This window comes from Patagioenas fasciata, chromosome 5, assembly GCF_037038585.1.
Source record: "Patagioenas fasciata isolate bPatFas1 chromosome 5, bPatFas1.hap1, whole genome shotgun sequence".
Taxonomy (NCBI): domain Eukaryota; kingdom Metazoa; phylum Chordata; class Aves; order Columbiformes; family Columbidae; genus Patagioenas; species Patagioenas fasciata.
The window spans coordinates 4,104,860-4,126,261 of record NC_092524.1 but is presented as its reverse complement, the minus strand read 5'-3'; the positions used below and the strand labels follow the sequence as shown (position 1 = coordinate 4,126,261).

Genomic DNA, 21,402 nt, shown 5'->3' with positions numbered 1-21,402 from the left:
GTCTTGTTGTTTTTTTTTTAAAACAAAACAAAACTAAAAAAAGCCTGCTGAATTAATTTCCACAAACATAACAAACCTAACCTAATCATTTTGCAGTTGGCCATCTGTTTCACAGATACGAATCTAACTGAATCTTCTACTGACTGATAACCTTCTAAATTAAATTGTCTATGCTGACCCAGCGTAGCTCCTCCTGCTTCCATTTAAAGTGTTCGGAGTGCTTTCTATATAGTGATCTATATGCCAATTATATAGCTAGAAGACAATTGGTAAGGGTTAAAGCCGCACATTCTGCACCAGATCAAACTCAGAAGAGCGATATCCTCATTGAGGATGCAGAATGAGGGAATACAGGAAAAAATTACTAAGTACATATGTTATTGTGAAAACTCCTGAGATCCCCTTTCTCCACTATAGTCTGTGTCACAAAAAGAGACATTTTCAGTCAAATGTATTTGTGTATTTACGAGGAATTTAAGAAATATCCCTCCTAACAGGAAACTGCTAGTCTGTACGCAATTAGAGTTTATGGCTATATAAAAGGACAAGTATTTTTATCCCTAAATGCCATTCATGAACACGCTGCGCAAGACCCCAGTCACCAATTCGCTGCCTTTGGGGTGAAGAAGGATTCTCTTCTTGATATAAGAGGAAAACTTGGCTGCTTCATTCCTCGCTGACCTTGTGAGTTACTGGGGATGAGATGGGGCAGGTGATGCTGGAGATGGGGCCAGACCCATGGATTCATCAGACCCAACTGCGATGGCAAATCCTCTGCTCCTAATTAGGGAGGGTCATTAAAGTGACACCAGCCTACCCGTTCATTGATCTGGCGATTAAAATCAGCACTGTAGGGTTTTACTACAATCCCTGATATTGAACGCCTACCAAAACCTTCTACAAAAGGAAACAAAAAATCCAGTGAAGTAAAATTTATAGCAAGCTGGCGATTAATAATTTACAACAATATTTCATGGCTGATCAAGAAATGAAAGTATAATTCCCACAAGCACAGGAGGCTCAGGCACCTCCTTGCACAACTGGCGGCCACTGAAAGGTCTTCTGCACCTTCCACTTGTTCTGAAGCTTTATTCAGAAATAATTTAGTCCTTTACGAGTAGTCACAAGGCAGATCAGTTGTAGATTTCATCTGTTTTCAGCACAAAGGGTTCTAACAAAAAGATATTTAATGGGAATTGCTAAGTCTTGAACAGGATGACCTACCAGGCTAAGACTTGATTATTTTAGCTCCTTATCCTCTCTTTTGATACATACCTTTTAAAATTGTGGACAGTGTAAATATTGTTATTATTAATAGTCTTCTAACAGTTATGTGGCAGCAAGGAGCTTCATCAAAAAACCTTCAGACAAGAACGTTCATTTTGATCCATGATATATTCTGGTCAAATTTTCAACACAGGATGTAGGTGAAAGCACATTTATGGATGAAACTGAGTAACATCAGATAAGAATACTGGTTTAGCTGCAGATAAAAATCAGAGCAATTTACTGGTGATCATTCAGGAGGACAGAGCCTAGGGCACAGAAACAAGGCTTATGGACATCAGCAAAATCAGTTCTTTTTTGCCTGGAGCAAGGGTTGAAGGAATGCAGAACAAAGAACGTGCTGCTAGTCCAAAATAAAAAAGATATAGGTATAGATAGATCCTAAAATCTTAATTTCAAAATTAAGCACAAAAGATACCAACACTAGGTAGCGATTGTCTATTTTCCTGTTCAAACAAGACTAATATTTATAGCATTACTTTCTCCATTTGCTCCACTTCTTTGGCAACTACAGTTCAATCTACATAATCTTAAAGCTTTAGAAATAGGCCAAAATAGATATATATATATTAGGTTACAGGTCGTTTCTTTTCAAAAGGCAGGCTAAGTGCTTTGTCTAAAACTTGGAATTGTAGCAAATGAATCAAACCACAGGCAGATGGTGGAGTTGTGAATGAAATCTAAAATTACTATTAAACAACGTAAAAGAAAAAGGCAGCTCATTGGGTTTTGGGTGTTTTTTTTTAAATAGGGGCGATTCCACTGCAGAACTCCCCAGTAGTGTCATTTTGGCAGTGTTTCTAACACCTTCGGCAGTACTTTTGTTGCTGATTTTGTTTGTGCAGTGTCTTAATCACTAGGGTCAAATGGATGATCCATTTTTTACCTCTACAAATAACTTCTCGGAGGTCTCTTGCAGGCTTTTCTCCTGTTGGATTCTCGAAGAGCAGGACCGCCTGGCATTATCCTGTCCCTCCTGATTGCATTTACCGCTATAACACATCCAGCACCCTCAGCAAAATGACGAAGACATTTCAAATATAAACTGGTGACGCCCTGCCAGAATCTGGCCGCTTCAGCTGGGCCATGGACATTGTTTTAAGGACCGCACTGAGCTGAGTGACATTTGTAGGCAAGCGCTAAAGGAGCACATGCTTGTCCCTATCAGATTCTGACACAAAGACCAATAAAGAGGAAAAAAATCATACTGAACTATATCAGAGCTGACAAAGGCAGCAGCTGCTTTGCTGCACAGGGCAGATTTATATTTAGAGTTGAGAAAAATGGATCCTTACAGAAATTAGTTTCGGCTCATCCGCTCTGGCCCCAACACTAAGAGACTCAGAGTGTATAAAAGAAACTGTAAGTAATCAGAATGCAATCTCATTTTTAAAATGGGAGAAGCAACTAAATTCAACAGCATTCTCATTGATTTATTTTATGTAATGTCTTGAAAAATAGATTGGCCAAACTTCTACGTTTGAAGGAATATTGAAGCTTCAGGGCACGAGGTCATCATGAAGTGACCATAGCCATGAAAAAACAATCACTAACTCAAAACGCATCAACATCTTATCAGCTTTAACCATAATTCAGTTTAAAATGTAAAGCAGCAAATCAAGACAGGTTTTATGTTAAATGCTCTCAAAATTTCATGAAAATTTCTCCGTCCTTTCAGTTTAGTGCCGTACAACCAGGAGCCGCTGAAGCACAACTTCATGCTCAAGAGGTTCTAATACTTGGTGAAAGCGTTGTCTTCTGCATATTGATCAGGAAAATTACCCTTTGCCATTCTGACTGAAAAGGCACAATGAAGAGCTCATTTGCAGTGATTATGACCATGCCAACCACTACCCCTGAAGGGCTATTTTTCTCCACTTAAAGAACATGTTTACGTTTAAGTTCATATATTCTTATATTAAGTTCACATACGCAGAAGAGTCATGCAGAGATAGTTCTGAAGAGCATGCAGAACTAGCAGGAACGTTTCCCAGCGCACACTGTAAAGAGTATTGATAAGCTGGTACGGTAGCACCCACAAAAGATACAGATTATTTTACTACGGTTCAGAAGTTTCTAGAGGTTTTTTGAAGGATGGATGCATGCTTTGGCATGTACCATTAAGTCCTCAAACCTCATTTTATTAGCGCAAAAGGCCAAAATTTACTGCTGCTGCAACACAGGTGACCTAAGAAATAAGTATTGAGTAAGAACTAGCTTTGGCAAAAACTGGCAAGAATTGGGCTTAGCTTAAAATCAAGCCATCTTAGATGTTGAGATTGCAGCTGGAAAATTAAAAAACCTAAGTATGCATGTGTTATAAAACATGGTATGGAATAATGCTGATGTTTGGTACCCTAAACCGACTTGAATCCATCACCAATGCATCAGCTCCCAAAGCCCAGCCGTGGTCCACAGGAGAAGTTGTTGTGCCTGCAGTTTTTTCTGCTGACATTTGGCCACAGTTTTGCAAACCAACAATGCAGAAAATAAGCTCTTAGCAATACAGTTCTGAGTGAAACATTTACAAATGATGTAACTGCATTTAGCACGCCTCTTTCTGTATTTCTACATTATCAATTCTTCCTTTTTTAGTATAACTAGTAGCAAATAGCACAATAAATTATTCTATCTACATGACATCTTGGTAGTGTTTTGAATGCTTGTGTGATCCTTCACGTTTTCTCTTTATAAACTACAAGGTGACAATGCTCGGGTAAGGGATGGGGATGGTAAGGGATGGGGATGATAAGGCAGGGCTTTGCGAATGCTTCAGGGACACCTACGTCACATTGCTGACATTTTATTTTCCAAACTCTCTGCAGATGCTCGTCTCAAAAAGCAAATAACCCAAAGATCAGATTAGCAGACTGATTTTTCCATGGGCACAGCTAAGGCCGGCAGACCTCATGAAAGCACTTACCAGCCCCAGGACCGACCTCCACCCCCACGGAAGGATTAAACACAATTAGCATCAGTTGTGTCTAACCAGTAAAGCAGATGTCTAACAAAGTAATAAACCTGTAACTTCTCCATGAGGTTAAAAATTTCCCTCTCCTTTCTAATATTTAGATCCACGGGCCCCCAAAAGTATTGCACTCTGCTTTGTGCTGCCTCCAGACTTTCTTACTCTCTAATCAGTCAATTAATTGGCAATCACTTGTCAGATGGAGAAAAAAAATAAAAGCTTGTTGAGCAAATGTCAGAGAATATTAAATTAACCAGTCAAAGATCAGCAATGAACAGCTGACACCAAATTGAACCCAACACATGGCCCCATTCACATTGTTGTTAAACACATGTAGCCAGTCCTCTGTCCTCCAATCAATCTACCTTCAAAATTACATTAAAGGATCTTTATCTTACAAAAAAAAAATTACTTGAAAATGGACAGTAAGCCTAATATTAACCACCATCATAAAAAATAAGCTACTGCTTTTATGCAGTTTGGATTCAAGGTACTGTTTTACCTCTCAGTACAAACTCAATTTACTGCGTATTTTATTTTCAGCTCAGAGTGACCCTCAGTATATTTCTGTGTACTTCTATTTATGTCCAAAATGTCTAATCTTACAGGAAGGCCTCCCAAGCACCCACTCAAGTCTGTATTAAATTTCCTGTTCGCATCATCAGGTCAGGTCGGTTCCCTCAATGAGAAAATGAGTGATGTGTACAGTGGTACAGTGCTATCCCCTCATTAATTCCAGTCTTCAAAACATTATAGATTATTCATATACACGTCTAAGAAACAAAGATTGAAGGTACCATATTAAACAGATCTTCTAATGTTGAAGTGGCTGCTGATTTTGGATGGTCCCACCAACATCCACGTCAACATACACATCCCAAAGAGCCCACATGTTCTCCTGCCCTGCTGTGGACCTCAGTGGAAACAGGATTGAGCCCAGCAACTGATGACTCCAGAGCAGAAATATTGAGTTCCATGCAATTAAAGAAAGCAATAAGCCTGGTGGCTTCCTCTCCTGACAGAAAAGGCCGTTCAGTGCCGTTAATCAGTTAATGACAGGTTATCTGGGGACAAGGAGATATAGTAGCATGTTGATGTGGTGGCACGGTACCTAATCACATGGACTCATTCTCTCTCAACAAAGGAAAAAGCCAACCCGGCAATATTTTCAATATTTTAAGCATAAGTTGTTGACACAACAGAAAAAGAACCATATCTGCATGACACTAAGGTGCTCAGAATGGCAGGCGTAATTCCTCTTCTTATTCCTTAAAAATAAAGTTTTCAGCCCTGAGTAAATCTCTTCTCTATAGGTCTGTCACCCCTCCCACCCCTTGTCTGTCTTATTTAGATAAGACTTCTTAGACATATTTATACTACACGCCTCCAGGGCAAGAGCTGCCACTTCACATTTCAGTAGCACCTCACACAACACGGCTGGGATCTCACTAAATGAACCCAGGCAATCTCAAGATTTAAATAATGTTTTTCAAAAGGCAAAAAATTTGCCTCCTAAAAGCACACTTAGTTGTGAAAATAATACGTTTTTACAGAGGACCAGAACAGATTAATTTCCCAGTCATCCCATCCTTAAGATACCTGGTATCCTATATTGTGGAGCCTCTCCTAATGGAAATTTTCCACTGGAATGTCTTTAATCAAAATCAAAACCCAAATATTTCTACCTTCTAAATTCTAAAACACACATCACAGAGCTCAGGAGAACAAGGTGGCACTCACCCAAATCCAAGCCAAAATTTAGGTAAATCTTTGAAAATACTGATCTTTCCATTTCCTTTGTATTGAATTTAGTGGTAGTCTAATTCTGAGCTCAAATTATTTAAGTGCATTTTGGTTGATTTAAAAACCAACCAACCAACCAACCAACCAACAACAAAAACAAACAAAAAAACCCACAAAAATACTTCTAAAAAAGGCCACAGCCCTTAGAAAGGGTTTAGCAAATCTCTGAGTGGCTGCCAGGTGAAGCATAGAGCAAAAAACCAATTTGCTTTATAACGCCCAACTATTTCGCAGGTGACTGTTGCGCACATTGCAATGTAGGCACGATGGTATAAAACGTTAGAACAATAATATGCACCCAACTAATTGAAATCGGATACTCAGGAATGCTCTTGAAGGTCTCCAGTACTTCCTTTAAAAAGGTATTGATAAAAAAAGGACACACAACTCCTTAGTTCAGAAGCCTCTTTGAAGTACAATGCCCTTCCGCACCAAAACCATCTTTCCTCCTTCACCTTCGCAGTAATTACCCTCAAATATTTAACCGAAGCTATGCAGAGTCATTTTCCTTAGACAACAAGATTAGGATCATTATAATAAAATCTAGTAACTGTCCAGATAATCTATAAGGGATATATGTTTGTCAAACGAAACTGTGTACATTTCAAAATGAAAAGGCAGATCCATTTTGACAATAAACAAGCATATCGGAAGGGAATGGTGAATATTTGAAGTCTTTTCAGGTAGAAAGGCAGCACAGACAACATCTGAGCAGCCCTGGCCTCACCATAATGACCCTAATCATGAACTATCTGATAATAAAAAAATGCAGGTAGTAGTTGGTTGAGAGACTGAATAGTTACAAACATGTAACATTTTAACGAAAATTAATCATATTAAAGACCTTGCACAATATTCTGATAAGTTTCACCTGAAAAACCTCATATGGTTCTTGTCACCTGTGTTGAAGGAAGAGGAATTTGGACTAGAAATGGTACAGAAAAGGACTTGGTAAATTAAGAAACTGTCTTGCAAAAGAAAATTCTATGAATTCGGTTTATTTAACCTTCACAGAGTAAGATGTTCTTTGTCTAGGAACAGAACTGCTAAAGACACGCTGGCAAAACCCTCCCAAATGGGTATGAACAAGCTATGGGTATCTCAAAGGAGATGAGTGTGGAGGAAAACTTTGGGGCAGCCTTCCATGAAGACTAAGAGAATATAAGCTAATCCATTTTAAGATTGAATATCCATGAACATGACATGGTTATGTTAAGCAGTACATTGTAATAGTAAAATCTGACATTGATTAAAAAAACATCCCTCCATCTCACATGCTATTAAATACTCACCATCTGCATCTATCCCTCTGTACCCTACAATAGTTAGCACAAAACCATGCGCCATAAATGAAATAATAAGATCTTTAGTACAGTGAGTATAATTCTTAATCTTCCCTCAGTGTCTTGTGACGGAAAAAAGTAAATAAAACTATATTTTTTAGTGGTATGTCCCAGTACACACACACGTTCCTGTTACTGAATCCAGAGCTCCTGGAGTTAAACAGGAAAGTACCTGCATCAGCAATTGTACCAACCATACGATACATCTGCTGTCATAAATTGATCAAAGTCTCTCCTAAAAGGCATGTTGATGTTGACCTCTGGAAAGAGCCTGTTTCAGCACCTGCCCACGTTGATTAGAAAGACTCTGCTGCATTTTGCTGTCTTCACATTGAACACTCATATGCCCACATTATCCTTGTTTTCCTGGTTATGAGCGTCAAGGAAACAGATTTTTCTTTCTCTTGGACAACCCAACATCTCTTGTTCCTTTTGAACTGATCTTTCGTACATGATACCACAACTGTGTACAATATTCCATACGAGGCTTCTCCTGCCTCCTGGTAGTTTGACTGCACTCATACTTATTTCTCCGGGTATCTTTTAGGAACAAATTTATCTTTTCCACAGCATTATGATGCTGCAAGTTCACAGCTGTGTTGTCTTCTCCTGACTGACCCTCCTTGGGAAAAAGATCTGTGTCCTTTTAACATGTCAAAAATAACATTTCCTCAACTGTGATAAAACAGAAGGGTGGGAAATATATGACCATATGCAATAGAAATATCCTAACCTGTGAAACACAGAATTGCACTTGGCTGTTTAATGTTTACTGTAGAGTGCCAGCGACTAAGGTTTACAATCTAGACATCTATCAACTGGCAGAGATTCCAAACTTTTCAGCTTGGAAAAGCTCTGTGATCCGATTGCAACATCAAGTCAATTATCAGCTGCAAGATAATGCTATGACGATTCAAATAAACTGCTTATAAGTCACTAATATAGATGGCAAAAGCTTAGGGAACCACAGCGACTCTCCCTTCCTTAATGAAAAGTATAGCTAAGTCAGCTAGTAAAAATAGGTCTATCAGACCATAACTTTTCAAACATCTTATCAGCCCAGTCAATTCTTCTGTTGCAGTTTTTAAGTTAAGCACTTGAAAATCTCTTCCCGAATGAAGTGTTTCTTCCAAATAAGTACGTTTTCGTTGCTGTGTGCTACACATTAGCCCAGAAGGCACATTGAGATAAGAGCATTAAAGGGAAATATTTAATAGAAGGGGATGCCACGTGTAAACCAGGACAGAAATTTTATACACAGTGGATAAATCTTTTAACACTCTCTTCACGGGGAAAATTCTGAATTAACTCACAATTTTACAATTTTTTTATAGCTAGTGGTTTTTAATCTAGTGCTTCACCCAACTTATGGCACATTAACTTCTGCAAAACTCAAGTTCTGGTCTAGTTGCTGCCATTGACCTCCTTGCACACATTTCAGATGGTGCTGAGCAACACTGCACGAGCAGAAGACATCATTTGCTAATAGTCCTATGTATAAAGCGCTTATGCAAAGACATGCACATTTCTTTTGTGTCATGTTATTGAATATGTTAAAATCTAAGCAGAAATGAGTTACAGGGAGAGAAAACTCAAACCAGAATTCTATCTGCTTAGTAACAAGTACCACTGAAGTTTTATAAACTGAAAATAGCAATAACAGAGGTGAAAAGTGACAGCCAAGCAGCTTCTGCTCAGTTTTCTCCAGCTCAGTGTATGCCATAAGCCTCATCCCAACTGGGAAAAGACAGAAGTTACTCCTGCTGACACTTAGGTGGCTCTTCAACCAAGTTTACTTTATTCCATTTCAAGAAATAACACTTTTAATATGGGCTTATTGTGGGGTCATTTATTATACCATGTCAAACCCAGAATATTTCTTCTTACTTAGAAGACACATGCACCATCTTCATTCATTAGTTGCTCATAGGCTCAAGAAAACCCCAAACCCAAACACAAACCAAAACACACCCTGGAAAGGTTATCTAGTGCCAGTTATACCCAGATAGGTTAGTTATCATGTTTCTACTGATAAAATAGTAGGGAACATCTTGTAAAAGGTGGAAACCTCCTCAGATTTCACAGCCCCACACACATGCTACAAGGTTGGGGGTTGCTCAAAACCAGGACAATTTAAACCTTACATAAAGAAAAAGCATCACGTGCCTTTTACATCAACCTTCAATCATCACAAAAACAATATATCACCCTTTGCAAATTCTCAAAGCCATAAAACTGTGAGTGGGAAAGATCCTTGTATTGATTACGTGTTTGCATAAGGTGTGTGTCTGACTCATAACGGTTGAACAACAACAACAAAAAGAGAGGAAGGTCTTGTGTTATATGTCGAAAATTTGTTCTGCTAGTCTCAAATGCAAAAGAGAAAGAAAAACAGAATTAAGCAGTTATTTTTCTCCCCAAAATTGGCAGTACTTCAGAAAGCGGGCACTGCCTATTCACCAAAAGGCACCTCAGTTACCGGTTCCCTATTCCTCTGAATAACACCAATATGCTCCAGAAAATCGGCAAGAAAAGCCCATCAGAATTGCTCAGGAAATATATCCAGCAACAAAAGCAACCTTGTATTATGCAGATGACAAAGAGATTTGAGTGAAAATTTTGTCAAGGTTTTCCCACTCTCCAAAACAGATAATTAACATAAAAATGAAGATTTCCAAAGTTTTCCAGAATGAAAACCTGGAACATTTCAGGAGTTAGATGCCAGTTCTTGCTCGGTTACAAGCGATGCAAACAAGCAAGGAAAACTGTAATTCTGGGTAGATTTAGGGAAAAAAATTCTCCCAGTGGAAGTGTTGAAACACTGGGATAGAAGCCATGCGTTTTTGGAGCTTGGCAAAATCAATTGGCCTATAACAACCTGATGTTTCTTTGAAGTGAGCTCTACTTTAAGCAAGGGGTTGGCCCAGCCCACTTCCAGAGGTCCCTTCCAACCTAAATTATTTTGTGATTCTATTTACAGAAGTAGCTGGAATAGTTATTAGTTACTCTTAAGGACTCCGTAGGAATCAGTCAGTCAGTTCCAGATCTTGGTTACACTTCTTTTCCTTAACAAAACCGCAATTTGCCTTCTATGTCTGTCTATCAGAAGACATCGTCAACTTGTTCCTCAAGCTAAATTAAGAGATAAAATGTCCAAAATGAAATTATTGCATCATCTTTACAGCCATTTACATAACAGCCTTATGTCTGGTTGGTTTACCCTCAACGCAATAGCATACAATGCTATATCTAATATAGCAATGGTTTTCAAATATTTCTGAAGCAAGTAATTTCCAAATGTTTAAAATAATATTTTCAGGTGTTAAAAAGTGGTAAGTACCCAACAGAGAAGCAGTGAAGTGGTGGAAAGTCTAACACAAGCAACAACAACCAAACCAACACCAGACAAGTGCACTAAACGAATGGCATCACTGTAGATATAAAACAACCCCCCCAAAAATAAAAAGGGTCAAAGGTTGAAGGCAGTAGCTCAAAGGGTTCTTCCAGAAGTCACTCATCTCTTCACTCCCTATTTTTTATGCTCTTGTATTTAGAATCTATTTCTATGTTCACAGAAGTAGCAAGTGCAGTTTTTCAATAACCTGATCAGAGTTGGACCTGTAGTGGGTTTGCTAACCCTCTACAACTGCCTTCCCCAAGTAGTTTATGGGTAAGTCCCCTTGACCGCAAGTAATGAAGATGTGCCTTGAACATCAGAATCACCCTGACATCCTTTTCATAAAGCAAACACACAAATAAAATGGCTGCTAAATGGATTATATAGCAGTATGTGATATAAATAAGGCTACCACTCCTCAAAATAATTCAAGGGCAATATTTTGGAAGAGGAGCTACCACAAACTAAGTTTCAAGCAGGGTTAGACACCTATTTTTGCATTGTGCTCTTCCAGCAACATCCCAGTTCTTACAAACTTCACTAAGTCTTGCAGGATCTGATATCTGGGGACTCTGTGATAACAGCAGGCAAAGTGATTTATGCCATGCTGCCTAAAAAGATCTATATTACAAGTGGAAAAAACTTTATCTTCTGCAGTCTGAATCTTTCAACTACACAAGTGATTCTCACCATCACCACCCAAAACTCTCAACACTATATATGTGGTTATTTTTGGTATACCGTAATCAGCAAACACTGATAAGTATCTTCTAAAGAAACAAGGACAACTGTAAGAAACAGCGCATTCACTAAATTGATGCCATGTAAAACTTCATGGCCATGGAAAGAACAGTACAGTTTCACTGATTGTTATGAAAGGTAAATTTTCATTTGCCGCCAAATGCCACAACAAACAGCTGAGGATGTCTCATTCCATCTTATTTCCTACACGACTTGGTTATTTATTTATTGTTTTATTTATTTTAAAGCTTTTATTCTGGTCTTCCGTTCCTCTTCTTAGTTGTTGCCAATTCAAAAATTGTCCTTTTGTATTTTCAGATGCCTGAGACATTTTCATTGGGCATTGTCTGTTCTGTTTACTCTGACGCTTAGCTGAAGATTCCATTTAAAAATACTATAAAGCTGACTTTCTTTGATCCAGTTTATCACTACAGACCAGCCAAGGCCTATGGAGGAGCTCTGCACAAAGCTCAGCTCATGTGAGACCCTTAGGATGAGCCCTGCCAGACCCCCTGAGACCAAAGAGCACCCACAGCCCTCCCCGCAATCTCTGCAATTCTCTAATTACAGGGGACAATAAACACCCACCGGGAGTAAGGCACCCAGTTCAGGTTTTTATACTTTTCTCCTCATGGTAAATCCAGCACTTTTCCAGCAGTCTGAACATTACTTGGTCAGATTTTGTTGTGCCTTGAACACTTAGCAGCTATTTAATTTCTCAGCTCACATCTCCTTTGCTCTGCTCTGTTCAATGCCTGGCTTCTCACAGGTGCTCATTCTGTTTGCAAAGTCCATTCACAGCGTGGCTGAAAAGCCAATGGATATGCAAAGACTTTTTAATACACCTGTGTACACAGCTCTCCCCGCTTCCCAAAGAGATCTTTGCATGTGAAAAGGGAGGGAGGGCTCACTCCACCCTCCCTTTGCAACCAAGCCTGGGCGACCCCCACACAAAGCCGCACATTTTCCCTGCCAGCTCACAAATTCATTATTCCAGTGCCTACTCATGCATGAAATATCCGAAACTATCTGATCCCACGTGAAGAGCTGCTTTTCTATCTAGAACAGAATGCTTAAATAAAACATGTTTATCTCCTCTTTCCCGGCAAGGAAAATAAGCAGAGATTGTTAAATTACTGGGCACACTATAAATTTTCTATGATCGCAGAGCCTGATACAAAGAGGTGCCGGGTACCCTTGACTCCCACATGGATTTCAAGAAAGTTTTCACATACAAAGGCTAAAGGATTAGACCTGTAGCAAATCCCTGGGTTTGATTACAAACTCCTCAGGAAAATAAACCTTTCATATAGAAACTTCAGAGAAATGTAATTTTCTTTGTTTACATAATCTGCCAGCGAGACAGAGAAGAGGAATTTAAAGCTATCTCAGCCATTGCCTCGATACTTTTTTAACATCAAATAGCTTTAAAAACAAAGCTGTTCATAGGGAGTCTCTCTAAGTTTTGAGCAGAGTTTAAATCTTGGTATGGACGGTAATTCAAACAGACAGGCAGGTACATGGGTTTCCTGATCTCATTTATGCTGGAGGAATGAAGCTGCCACACACTTTCTACTTACAGGGAACAGAGGGGTTTTTACTTTCTTGAGAAGGCAAAAAAAAAGGAGGGGGGGAAGAATTTAAAACCACACTGTTTAGCAAATAAAAACCCAAAATGCTCCCAGCTGACAAAATTATTCTAACAAGACTAAGAGAAAACTGTTTCCAAGATGAAAAAAGCACAATAAAAAAAGGAAGGAGAGCTATACACATAATCTTTGTTTCTATTCTTACTTTTAAATGAGCTTAACTCCAGCGATGAAACAACACGCAAAACAACCTAAAGCAGTCCAAAAGATGAACTAATGAGTAACAGACCCGGCTGCAACTCTATTGCACAACAGCATTCCAGTTGGGGAGAACATCGCTTCAGCATCAGCCTTTCCATATTTCACCATCTCTCAGCTATTTATTTACCGCACCTGGACAAAAGCTCCTGTTTGCTACTGGAAGAAAAAAAACCAAAGTGCCGTACAAACGCGCTGTTTTTAAAATCAGGTTTTTGAAGGGGTTTTTGTTCTGAAGTCCTTACCAGCTTCATGGCGCTGTTGTTCTGCTCCCACCGCCACAGCATCACGCTCATGGTCCCCAGCGAGCACCTGCGGCCGGGCGGCGGCTGCACCTCGGCTGTCACCTGCCCGGTGGCCGCTCATCCTCATCTCATCTCTTCTGGTCTCGTTGGCCGAGATACATCGTCCGTGGGGAAGAGAAAGGCCGGGAAGGTCACGGAACGATCGTCCGTCTCATCCCGAGCCCCAGAGCCGGGCGGGCTCTGCTCCCTCCCACGGCCGCGCCGGGAGGACGATGCTTTAACCCCTTCGAGGAGGAGGGTCCAGCTCCGGCTGGACCACGCAACAAAACACACACTTGTGTTGTTTCGTTTTGTTTATTATTTTTTAAAGTTGTGGGATAGGGACGTAGTGAAGCACTGAAGGTGAACGGGAATACTTTGCAAAAATAAACCCCTACAAAATAGAAATGAATAGAGTTCCAAGCCAGCTGTTGGTTTAGAAAGATGCCTGAGGGTACTGGGCACGTTTTAGAGCAAAGCAGTAAATTACAGGGGATTTCCTCCTGAATTTGACGACCTAGGAGCTCAGCTTCTAAACGTGGCTTGTTTTACCTGCATGTAGTGCAATCTAGGCTGCTTCCATTTAAACTTTCATTTGTACTTAAGACTGCTGGATGGGAAAGGAATAGCATTTCCCTCAGTAAAAGGGAAAGGGGAAAACAGAAGAATACACGTTGTTTCAAAAGGATGGACCCAATCTGAAGTCACTGTATCTTTAAAACTGGGTCCATCTTTTTGAAACACCCTGTATAACACCTCAAAAAATGGTTCACTGTGTGGATCGTCATACATCAACTTCAGGAATATAAACTTTGCATTTCAAGAGATTAGTAAGAGTAGTTATAATATCCAGAATGACTGTACTCAATGGTAAGAAATATCACAGTTTGCTACATTTTCTGTATTTAAGATACACAGCTATTAAAGATCTATGTAAATGCCAGACTACTCCAGAGCTTCTCTCTTGCATCCTTCTGAAATCTCTTGCCTGTTCCCCTGAAGTGTCTGATGTCGCGGTTGAGACGGCCAAACAGTCTTACCCCGTGTAGCCGTCCAGACAAGATACTCAACTGTGGGAAGATTCATGTCAGATCTTGCACAAGCTCCTATGAAATCACCAGTGGGAAAGGAGCTTCGCACCACGCACTTGGCTGTTGCTCCTCACACTTCTGCTCTGGAAAAGGTTCTGTATGTGACAGAGGGACCTGGGGGACAGGAGACCACAGGAGACCAGAGGTACATCCCCATCCAGAGCACCCCAAGCCTGGGTTTTTGGGATGGTTTCTTTGGTGGCTTTGGTTTTGCCAAGCCACAAGTAAATGGTAAGGAACTATGGGAAAAAAATAAGGTGTTTGAAGCAGTTCCCCAGGCTGCCCCTTTTCCCACCCTCTCCTCAAATACAAATTGTGAGTCAGGCAAAGAAAACTCTGCTGGCTGCACAGGGAGGAGGCAAGAAACGATTGCACACATAACCCAGGGTTAAAGGATCTGGAGCCCATGAGCAGCTTCTGATAGGCTGCTGTCATTTTCTAAGTGTTTGAATATTCCTGTAAAGAGATATGGTCCTTATACTATAGTATTATAGTCTACTACAGTCCTTATACTGGCTGCTGCTCAGCTGAAGCTCTTGAGTCTCTTTATTGGGATGCGGTTTACGCCTGCAAAACTTGAATTCGTGATCCTGTACTTCTAAAGGCGCAGTCTTCTGGGGCCAAAAGGAGTAACTATACCCAATTTGTTCTCACTGTGCAGCTAAGACATTAAAGAAAAGAAAAATAATAAAAAGGAAAGAGGGGGACACCAATCTGTACCCAAACTGATCACTTTCTTTGCTAAAATTTCCACTATTGCATGATTTTACCGGCTAGGTTGTCTCATGTACCCATTAGTATCTTGCTGAAGAAGTAACACAAGAAATTAGTAAATAAGCATTTGAAATTCTGCATATACGCATTTCTATAAGAAAAAAAAAGTACGCATCTCTGTATTGAAGTCTTTTCTTTAACAGTTATGTTTCTATGACTTGGATTTCATTCCGTAAGTCTGTAATTGTTGTTCTGTTCTGATTATTCTTAAGTGATAAGAAAGAAGGAATAATTATAGAAACAAAGAGTAGTAACATTCCTTCAATGTAAAAAGAATTTCCCCACCAGTACTGGTAGCTTGAACACATAGAAAAAGAGCAGCATGTTGAAAGCATTTAAGACTTTATACACACAGGTTACCACAGAATTAAAATTTGAATCCTATCCTGTGAATAAAGAACCCTTGTTCTTTCACTTCACACCAACGTGGACCAAAGCCCCAGCACAGGGAAATCTACATAAGCGAGTACCCTGCTGAAAGGTCATTCCTCCAACATTCAAAAGAGGAGAAGGTCAGAGCCCCTTTGAGGGCTCAAATATAAGATGTATGGTCCTCAGGAGGGTCACAAGCAGGGACAATAACCTGCTGACAGAGCCCTGAATGAAGGAATGAATGAATGAATGAATGAACGCACTCGGAGGGAGAAGCCTGGGTGTGATGCCAAAAGGATTTTGTGAGAGCATCTTACCAGCACCTCCGAGGAGCTGCGGTGCTTAAACGTGTCCCTTCCCCGCTGCTGACACGGTGGAAACATCCCAAGGCTTTGCCATCGACATGCTGGCACCTGGCTAAATATCCTGACTGAAAGGTTGTTCTGCTCCCAAAAAACACACAAACTTCAGACAAATTTATAGAAAAAAGGGAGCTGAGGCACAAGGAGCTTTACACTCGCAGGATTACGGCCCATACAAAAGGCCAAGACAACCCACAGCACAAGCCCAAGGAGCCTCAGACATCTCCTAAGCCTCTTAAAAGGTTGTTGATGATCTGCTCAGCTGGTTTGAGCAGACAAATGTTTTCATTCAACCCCTCCACCTGGCACCAAACCAGGGATTGCGAGAAGCAAAGGAGAGGTCACAGAAAGTGGTGGTTTCTTGTCTGCCATGGCAGGGGAAATTCTGGTTTTGGGACCTTTTTCTGCTGCTTTAGTGCCTGGGCAACAGGGTAGAGCCAAACTGGCCCCTCAAAGAGGGGCTCAGATACAAACAAGCAGATTAAAAGACCAGATATAGATGGAAGGACATGGGCTTTAATTACTCTTCAGCCAACCAGTCTTGTTTCTTTGAATACAGTTTTCTGTCTATTTTTACATTAAATGAAGCGTAGCTGAGATTTGGAGTATTCTCTCATTTTATCCCTTATGGGCCAACTGAGTGTGAACAGTCTGATATACTAATGAAGCAAAACTCCTGAGGTTAAAGCGTGAGTTGTGAATCTCCAAATCACTTTTCAAATTAATTAATATCCTTAATTAAGATCTACGTTGCTTTTAGAAGCTTTTATTTAATGGATTCCCCTAAGCCGGCCTTGATTTGGGACGAAGATCACCAGAGTTCTGATACGGTTGCCAGGTGTAACCGGCATTTATTTCTTCCATTAAAAAGCAAGACTTCGGAGCCGCCTTTCATCCTCCTATCTCTCTCCTAGGCTCCCTTGACAGAGCGAAAGAGATAAGATTGGGATTGAAGTTGGCGAAATCTGAGCACGACCTCTTGCCCCCCAGAGTTCTTCCCCGATCGCTGCATTGAATTCTTGAACTATAAAGCATTAGAGCTCCCCAGAAAGCTTTATCATGATCTCCGACGCCATATACGCGTTGACATGAAGATATTAAGCTGAACCTTCAGAAAAGGACGTTATTTACATCTTTAATGGGCATCTAAACATCCCTATTAAAATGCTAAACAATACACTTGTTATTCAGCAGCAAGTTTTCAATGAGAGAGAAACACGCGTGTCCCCAGCACACCCTGCGCTCTAATGAGACATCACTCCAATTCCCAACGCTTTCCAAATAAAACTGCTGGAAAAACAGGAGGAAACAGGTGTTGGAGACATTATGAATGAACTCGGTGCATACGGTCATTGTCTGTGCAACGTTTACTATAAAGAAAGCTCGGGGAAATCCGTTCACTAATAATCCATTGTTTGCCTATGAAAAATATGTGTGCTAACAGCTTGCTCCGCAGTCATTAAACAGTCACACTCTTGTCATTACAATTACTTTTGCTTTTTAATCACATAACACTTTGTTATGTTTTTTACTTAGAAAAGGAAGCACATTATTAGAAAAATTTATTACTGCTCTTCTATGCATTTTGATCAAAAATATTGAAATTTTCTACTCACCAAGAGGCGGGGTTTTATTTGTTTGTCCTAAATGTCAATAACCAGTTTGTTTTTCCTTTTATGATTTACAAAATGGAAACATGTCCAAAATTAAAGTACTGATTAAAACTACTGAAGTTGTCAATAATAATATTGGTTATGTGTGATGTGGGAGAGAAGGGGAGGATAGCTCAGAATTATAACAGATGATAATAATTTTCATCCTAAAAAAAATAAATCTCAAGATGGTGTTAAACAGCAGTCACCAAATTAAACATTTTCTAAACCACCTGATAAGAATCCCTGCACTGGTCAGTGTTAGAGGACCCAATGAGGATCTACCCTAATGGTGAATCTCGCTTTACAGCAGTTGTTGGGAGGTTCTGGAGGACAGACGGACAACTCATGCTGGGCACCAGCCTTCAAAGAGCAAGAATGAGACATCCTTGATAGTCCCAGACCTACCAGCCTCCCACCAGTCCCAGCCAGGAGCACAAAATGAGGGACAGAAACTCAATTAATCAACAGCCGAAGCAGATCGTACTATTACTGGCAAATGAACATCCCTCTCTGGAAAATGTGTCTCGTTAAACCGGTATTTTCTGCTGAGTTCACAGCAGCTTGTGAAAGCGATAACGCAGATGCGAGGTTCTTGCATTCACATCTCCTGACATGCTGGAAACCAGAATAATAACAAATCAACCTGGCAAACGTCAGCTGGGCTGAAAAGGAGCTAACTGGTTTAAAAATACATGATACATCGGATATTATCATTAAGAAAATAAGCAGATTGACTGTGATCTGCAGGGATAATTTTCAATGCCCCCTTTTCTAAGCAAGCCTTAAAGGGGCATAAAGCAGTTACAAATTTGCAGGTGGTACCATAAGTAATGGGAGAAATAAATGATAAAAAATAATATGATCAAAATTAAAGTAGCTCATATATGCTGACCAGAGCCATGAAAAGGTGTTTCAATACAGTGAATATAATGTTGTAACAAGGAGAAACTAAGAATGTCCCAGAGATCAAAGGACTCTCCATGAATTCGGTGAACCTGAAAGATTTGAGGACCAGGAAAGAGCATCAATGATGTGATGCGCATTGCGATGCTGGGGTTTCTGCTGTGGTTACAGGGGCAATGCAATTCTTGTGGATAAGAACACATGGTTATCAAGTAAAAACAGGCTTTATTACCTGCTGGTTTTAATGCTGGTTTGTGTGCAACAATTCAACAGGTTTATTAACCCTCAGAGAGTCTTCAGAGAAGAGCAACAATAACAACTTGAGAACTGGAAAATACGTATCTCAGGACAAGATTCAAAAAGCTCTGTTTCATTTGCAAGAGAAGAGTAAGGGCAAATATTATATCATAACAGGAACCAAATAAAATATCGAAGCAATTCAGAAGAAGGCATATGGACTGTTTTATGGAGGAAGTCAGAATGAATTATCGTATTTATTGTTGTCTTACTTTATCATCAAAGGCTATTTCTAATTTCCCCACGGAAGTGTATCAGTTCACTACAGATCTGCTCCTGCCAACCTTTACAAACATTCATAGCTCATCGGTTTCAGAAAGACTCCAGGGGGTATAAGCAAGAACAGTGTTAAAGCAGCAAGTGTCACCGGTAGAATAAACCACTGAGCCCACGATCAGTAAAGACTCAGATCTTTTCTGAGAGGTAATGCACAATGCAATAATCTACTTTGCAGCCTGATCTCTATTATGAGAATATGTTTCAGTGTAAGTTTTAAGATCCCTGAGGAAAAGGAGGCTTAGAGATACAGCACTGCTACAACCCTAACTCTTGCAGAGAATGGAAGCAGGAAGAAAGGACATACTCCTTTGTAACTCTTCAACAAACTCCAGAGTAAATCAGAACCCATTCTGCTCCAAAGAAAAATATTTTAAAAATAATTTAAAGTTAGCCTCTGATGCCTGCTTGATAATTCTACACTATTAGGGCCAGATCACTAAATGTTTTTAAGGCTTTGAGCTCTCTTCCTGCCATCCGTGTGCAACACTAGCATTGTCTATACTGCTGTGACTTGAATCTATACCATCACCTGGCTCCTGCCAGCAACCTCGTGTAACACCAAGGATTAAAATAAACATAATAGTAGTGGAAAGCTGCTCATGGTCCATTTTAAGTTCTACCCTGAACTGGGCGAGTTCAACAGCTCAGTAGCGCACCAAGGAACAGGCCGTTGTTGTTGTCGTTGCAATATTAATTTATTGATCAGTACACAATGGAAAAAGCTGCTACACAAAGTAACAAAAATACCAGTAGACTGAAGAGGCACTGGCCCAAAGACACGGTTTGCAACAGCATTTCTCTGCTTGTAGGAGTTTCCACACAGGATGTTTTGTTCATAGGATGTATGTTCTGCAATATCACCCACGCAATGAAATCTCAGTGAGCATCGTGAGGGGCTCAGACCATGAGCTGCGGAGATAAATAAGCAATTGGGTTTTACCCACTGTGGTCAGGTGTGTGACAGCAAAGGAGAAAACCTCTTCCTGGAGCACTAATATCACCAGACACTTTATACTGTTCTACAAACATTAACGAATCCCCAAAGCTGCTCAGTATTCACCCTTTCCAGGTAATACCCTTTAATCAAGGCAGGTATTAGTTTCCTCACTACAACCAAAGGAAAAAGAAAGTGATAAATTAAAAAGGGTACTTTTCTTAGTAGCTTTTGCCAAAACACAACACTGATGGAGAAGCAGAGCAACTGAGAAATTAAATCATTAGAAACCGATCTCATAACGGTCTGAAGAGAACAATAATCCAAGGGTCGGCTTTCATGAGGAAATCTTCTATGGATCCTACTTCAAAAATCTCTTAGGACAGGGTTAGCTTAGGATTATGACTTTGTGAATGTAATCCCAGCTCTGTGACCTGATGTGCCCTGTTCTCTGCTTCCCAACATGTAAACACATGTAATAATTATCAAGTTTTAGAGATTTGGTGAGCTTTCAACAATGGAAGAGATAGGATGCTGAGGAATGGTATCGACAGGCAGCTCCTCCCAAAGACATTGTTCTGCAGGAGATCCAATGCACCAAAGGAGTTTAGATCTCATCATTGCCATGTATTTTCATGAGCCATATGTACCATCATATATCCACCCATACAGCCCTGTTCTACTGGCCAAAAGAAAGGGGCCAAGGAGCTCTTGTCCTGCTCCTGTGGCCAATCTCTGTGGTCACCTCCAAAGGCCAGAAACCTGGCTTTAAAAGGATGGGTTAGTTAGGCAGGATTAAAAAAAATGCAAATTTTTTGTGCGGCCACTTGAACTAACAGAGATACAGAACGAAAAATCATCAGTGAAATTGTATTTAGGAAAAAAAGATGGAAAGACAGAACTATCATCTACTCTAAAAAAGATGAGTGGGAACTCCTAGTATTAGTGAAGCACAATCCAGTGTGTGCAAGGAACAGTATTGAGGAGAGAAGCAGAAATGCCAGCAGCAAAGAAAGGAATGGAGACGGTGATATTTATCATGAAAGAGTGCTCTAGGCTACCTCA

General features: G+C 40.1%; 1 protein-coding gene across 8 annotated transcripts in view; it reads right to left on the bottom strand.

Moving 5' to 3' along the window:
• NAV2 (neuron navigator 2) overlaps positions 1-21,402 on the bottom strand; it is a 368,230-nt gene that overhangs the window by 165,583 nt on the left and 181,245 nt on the right. Inside the window, exon 1 of one of the 8 annotated variants that reach the window (XM_071808811.1) lies at positions 13,632-13,862. The exons of the other annotated variants lie outside the window; for them this stretch is intronic. Coding sequence (XP_071664912.1) covers positions 13,632-13,682 — 51 coding nt within the window. The 5' untranslated portion in view covers positions 13,683-13,862. Of the gene's footprint in view, positions 1-13,631; positions 13,863-21,402 lie in introns of those variants that run through there. 8 annotated transcript variants of the gene reach the window in all.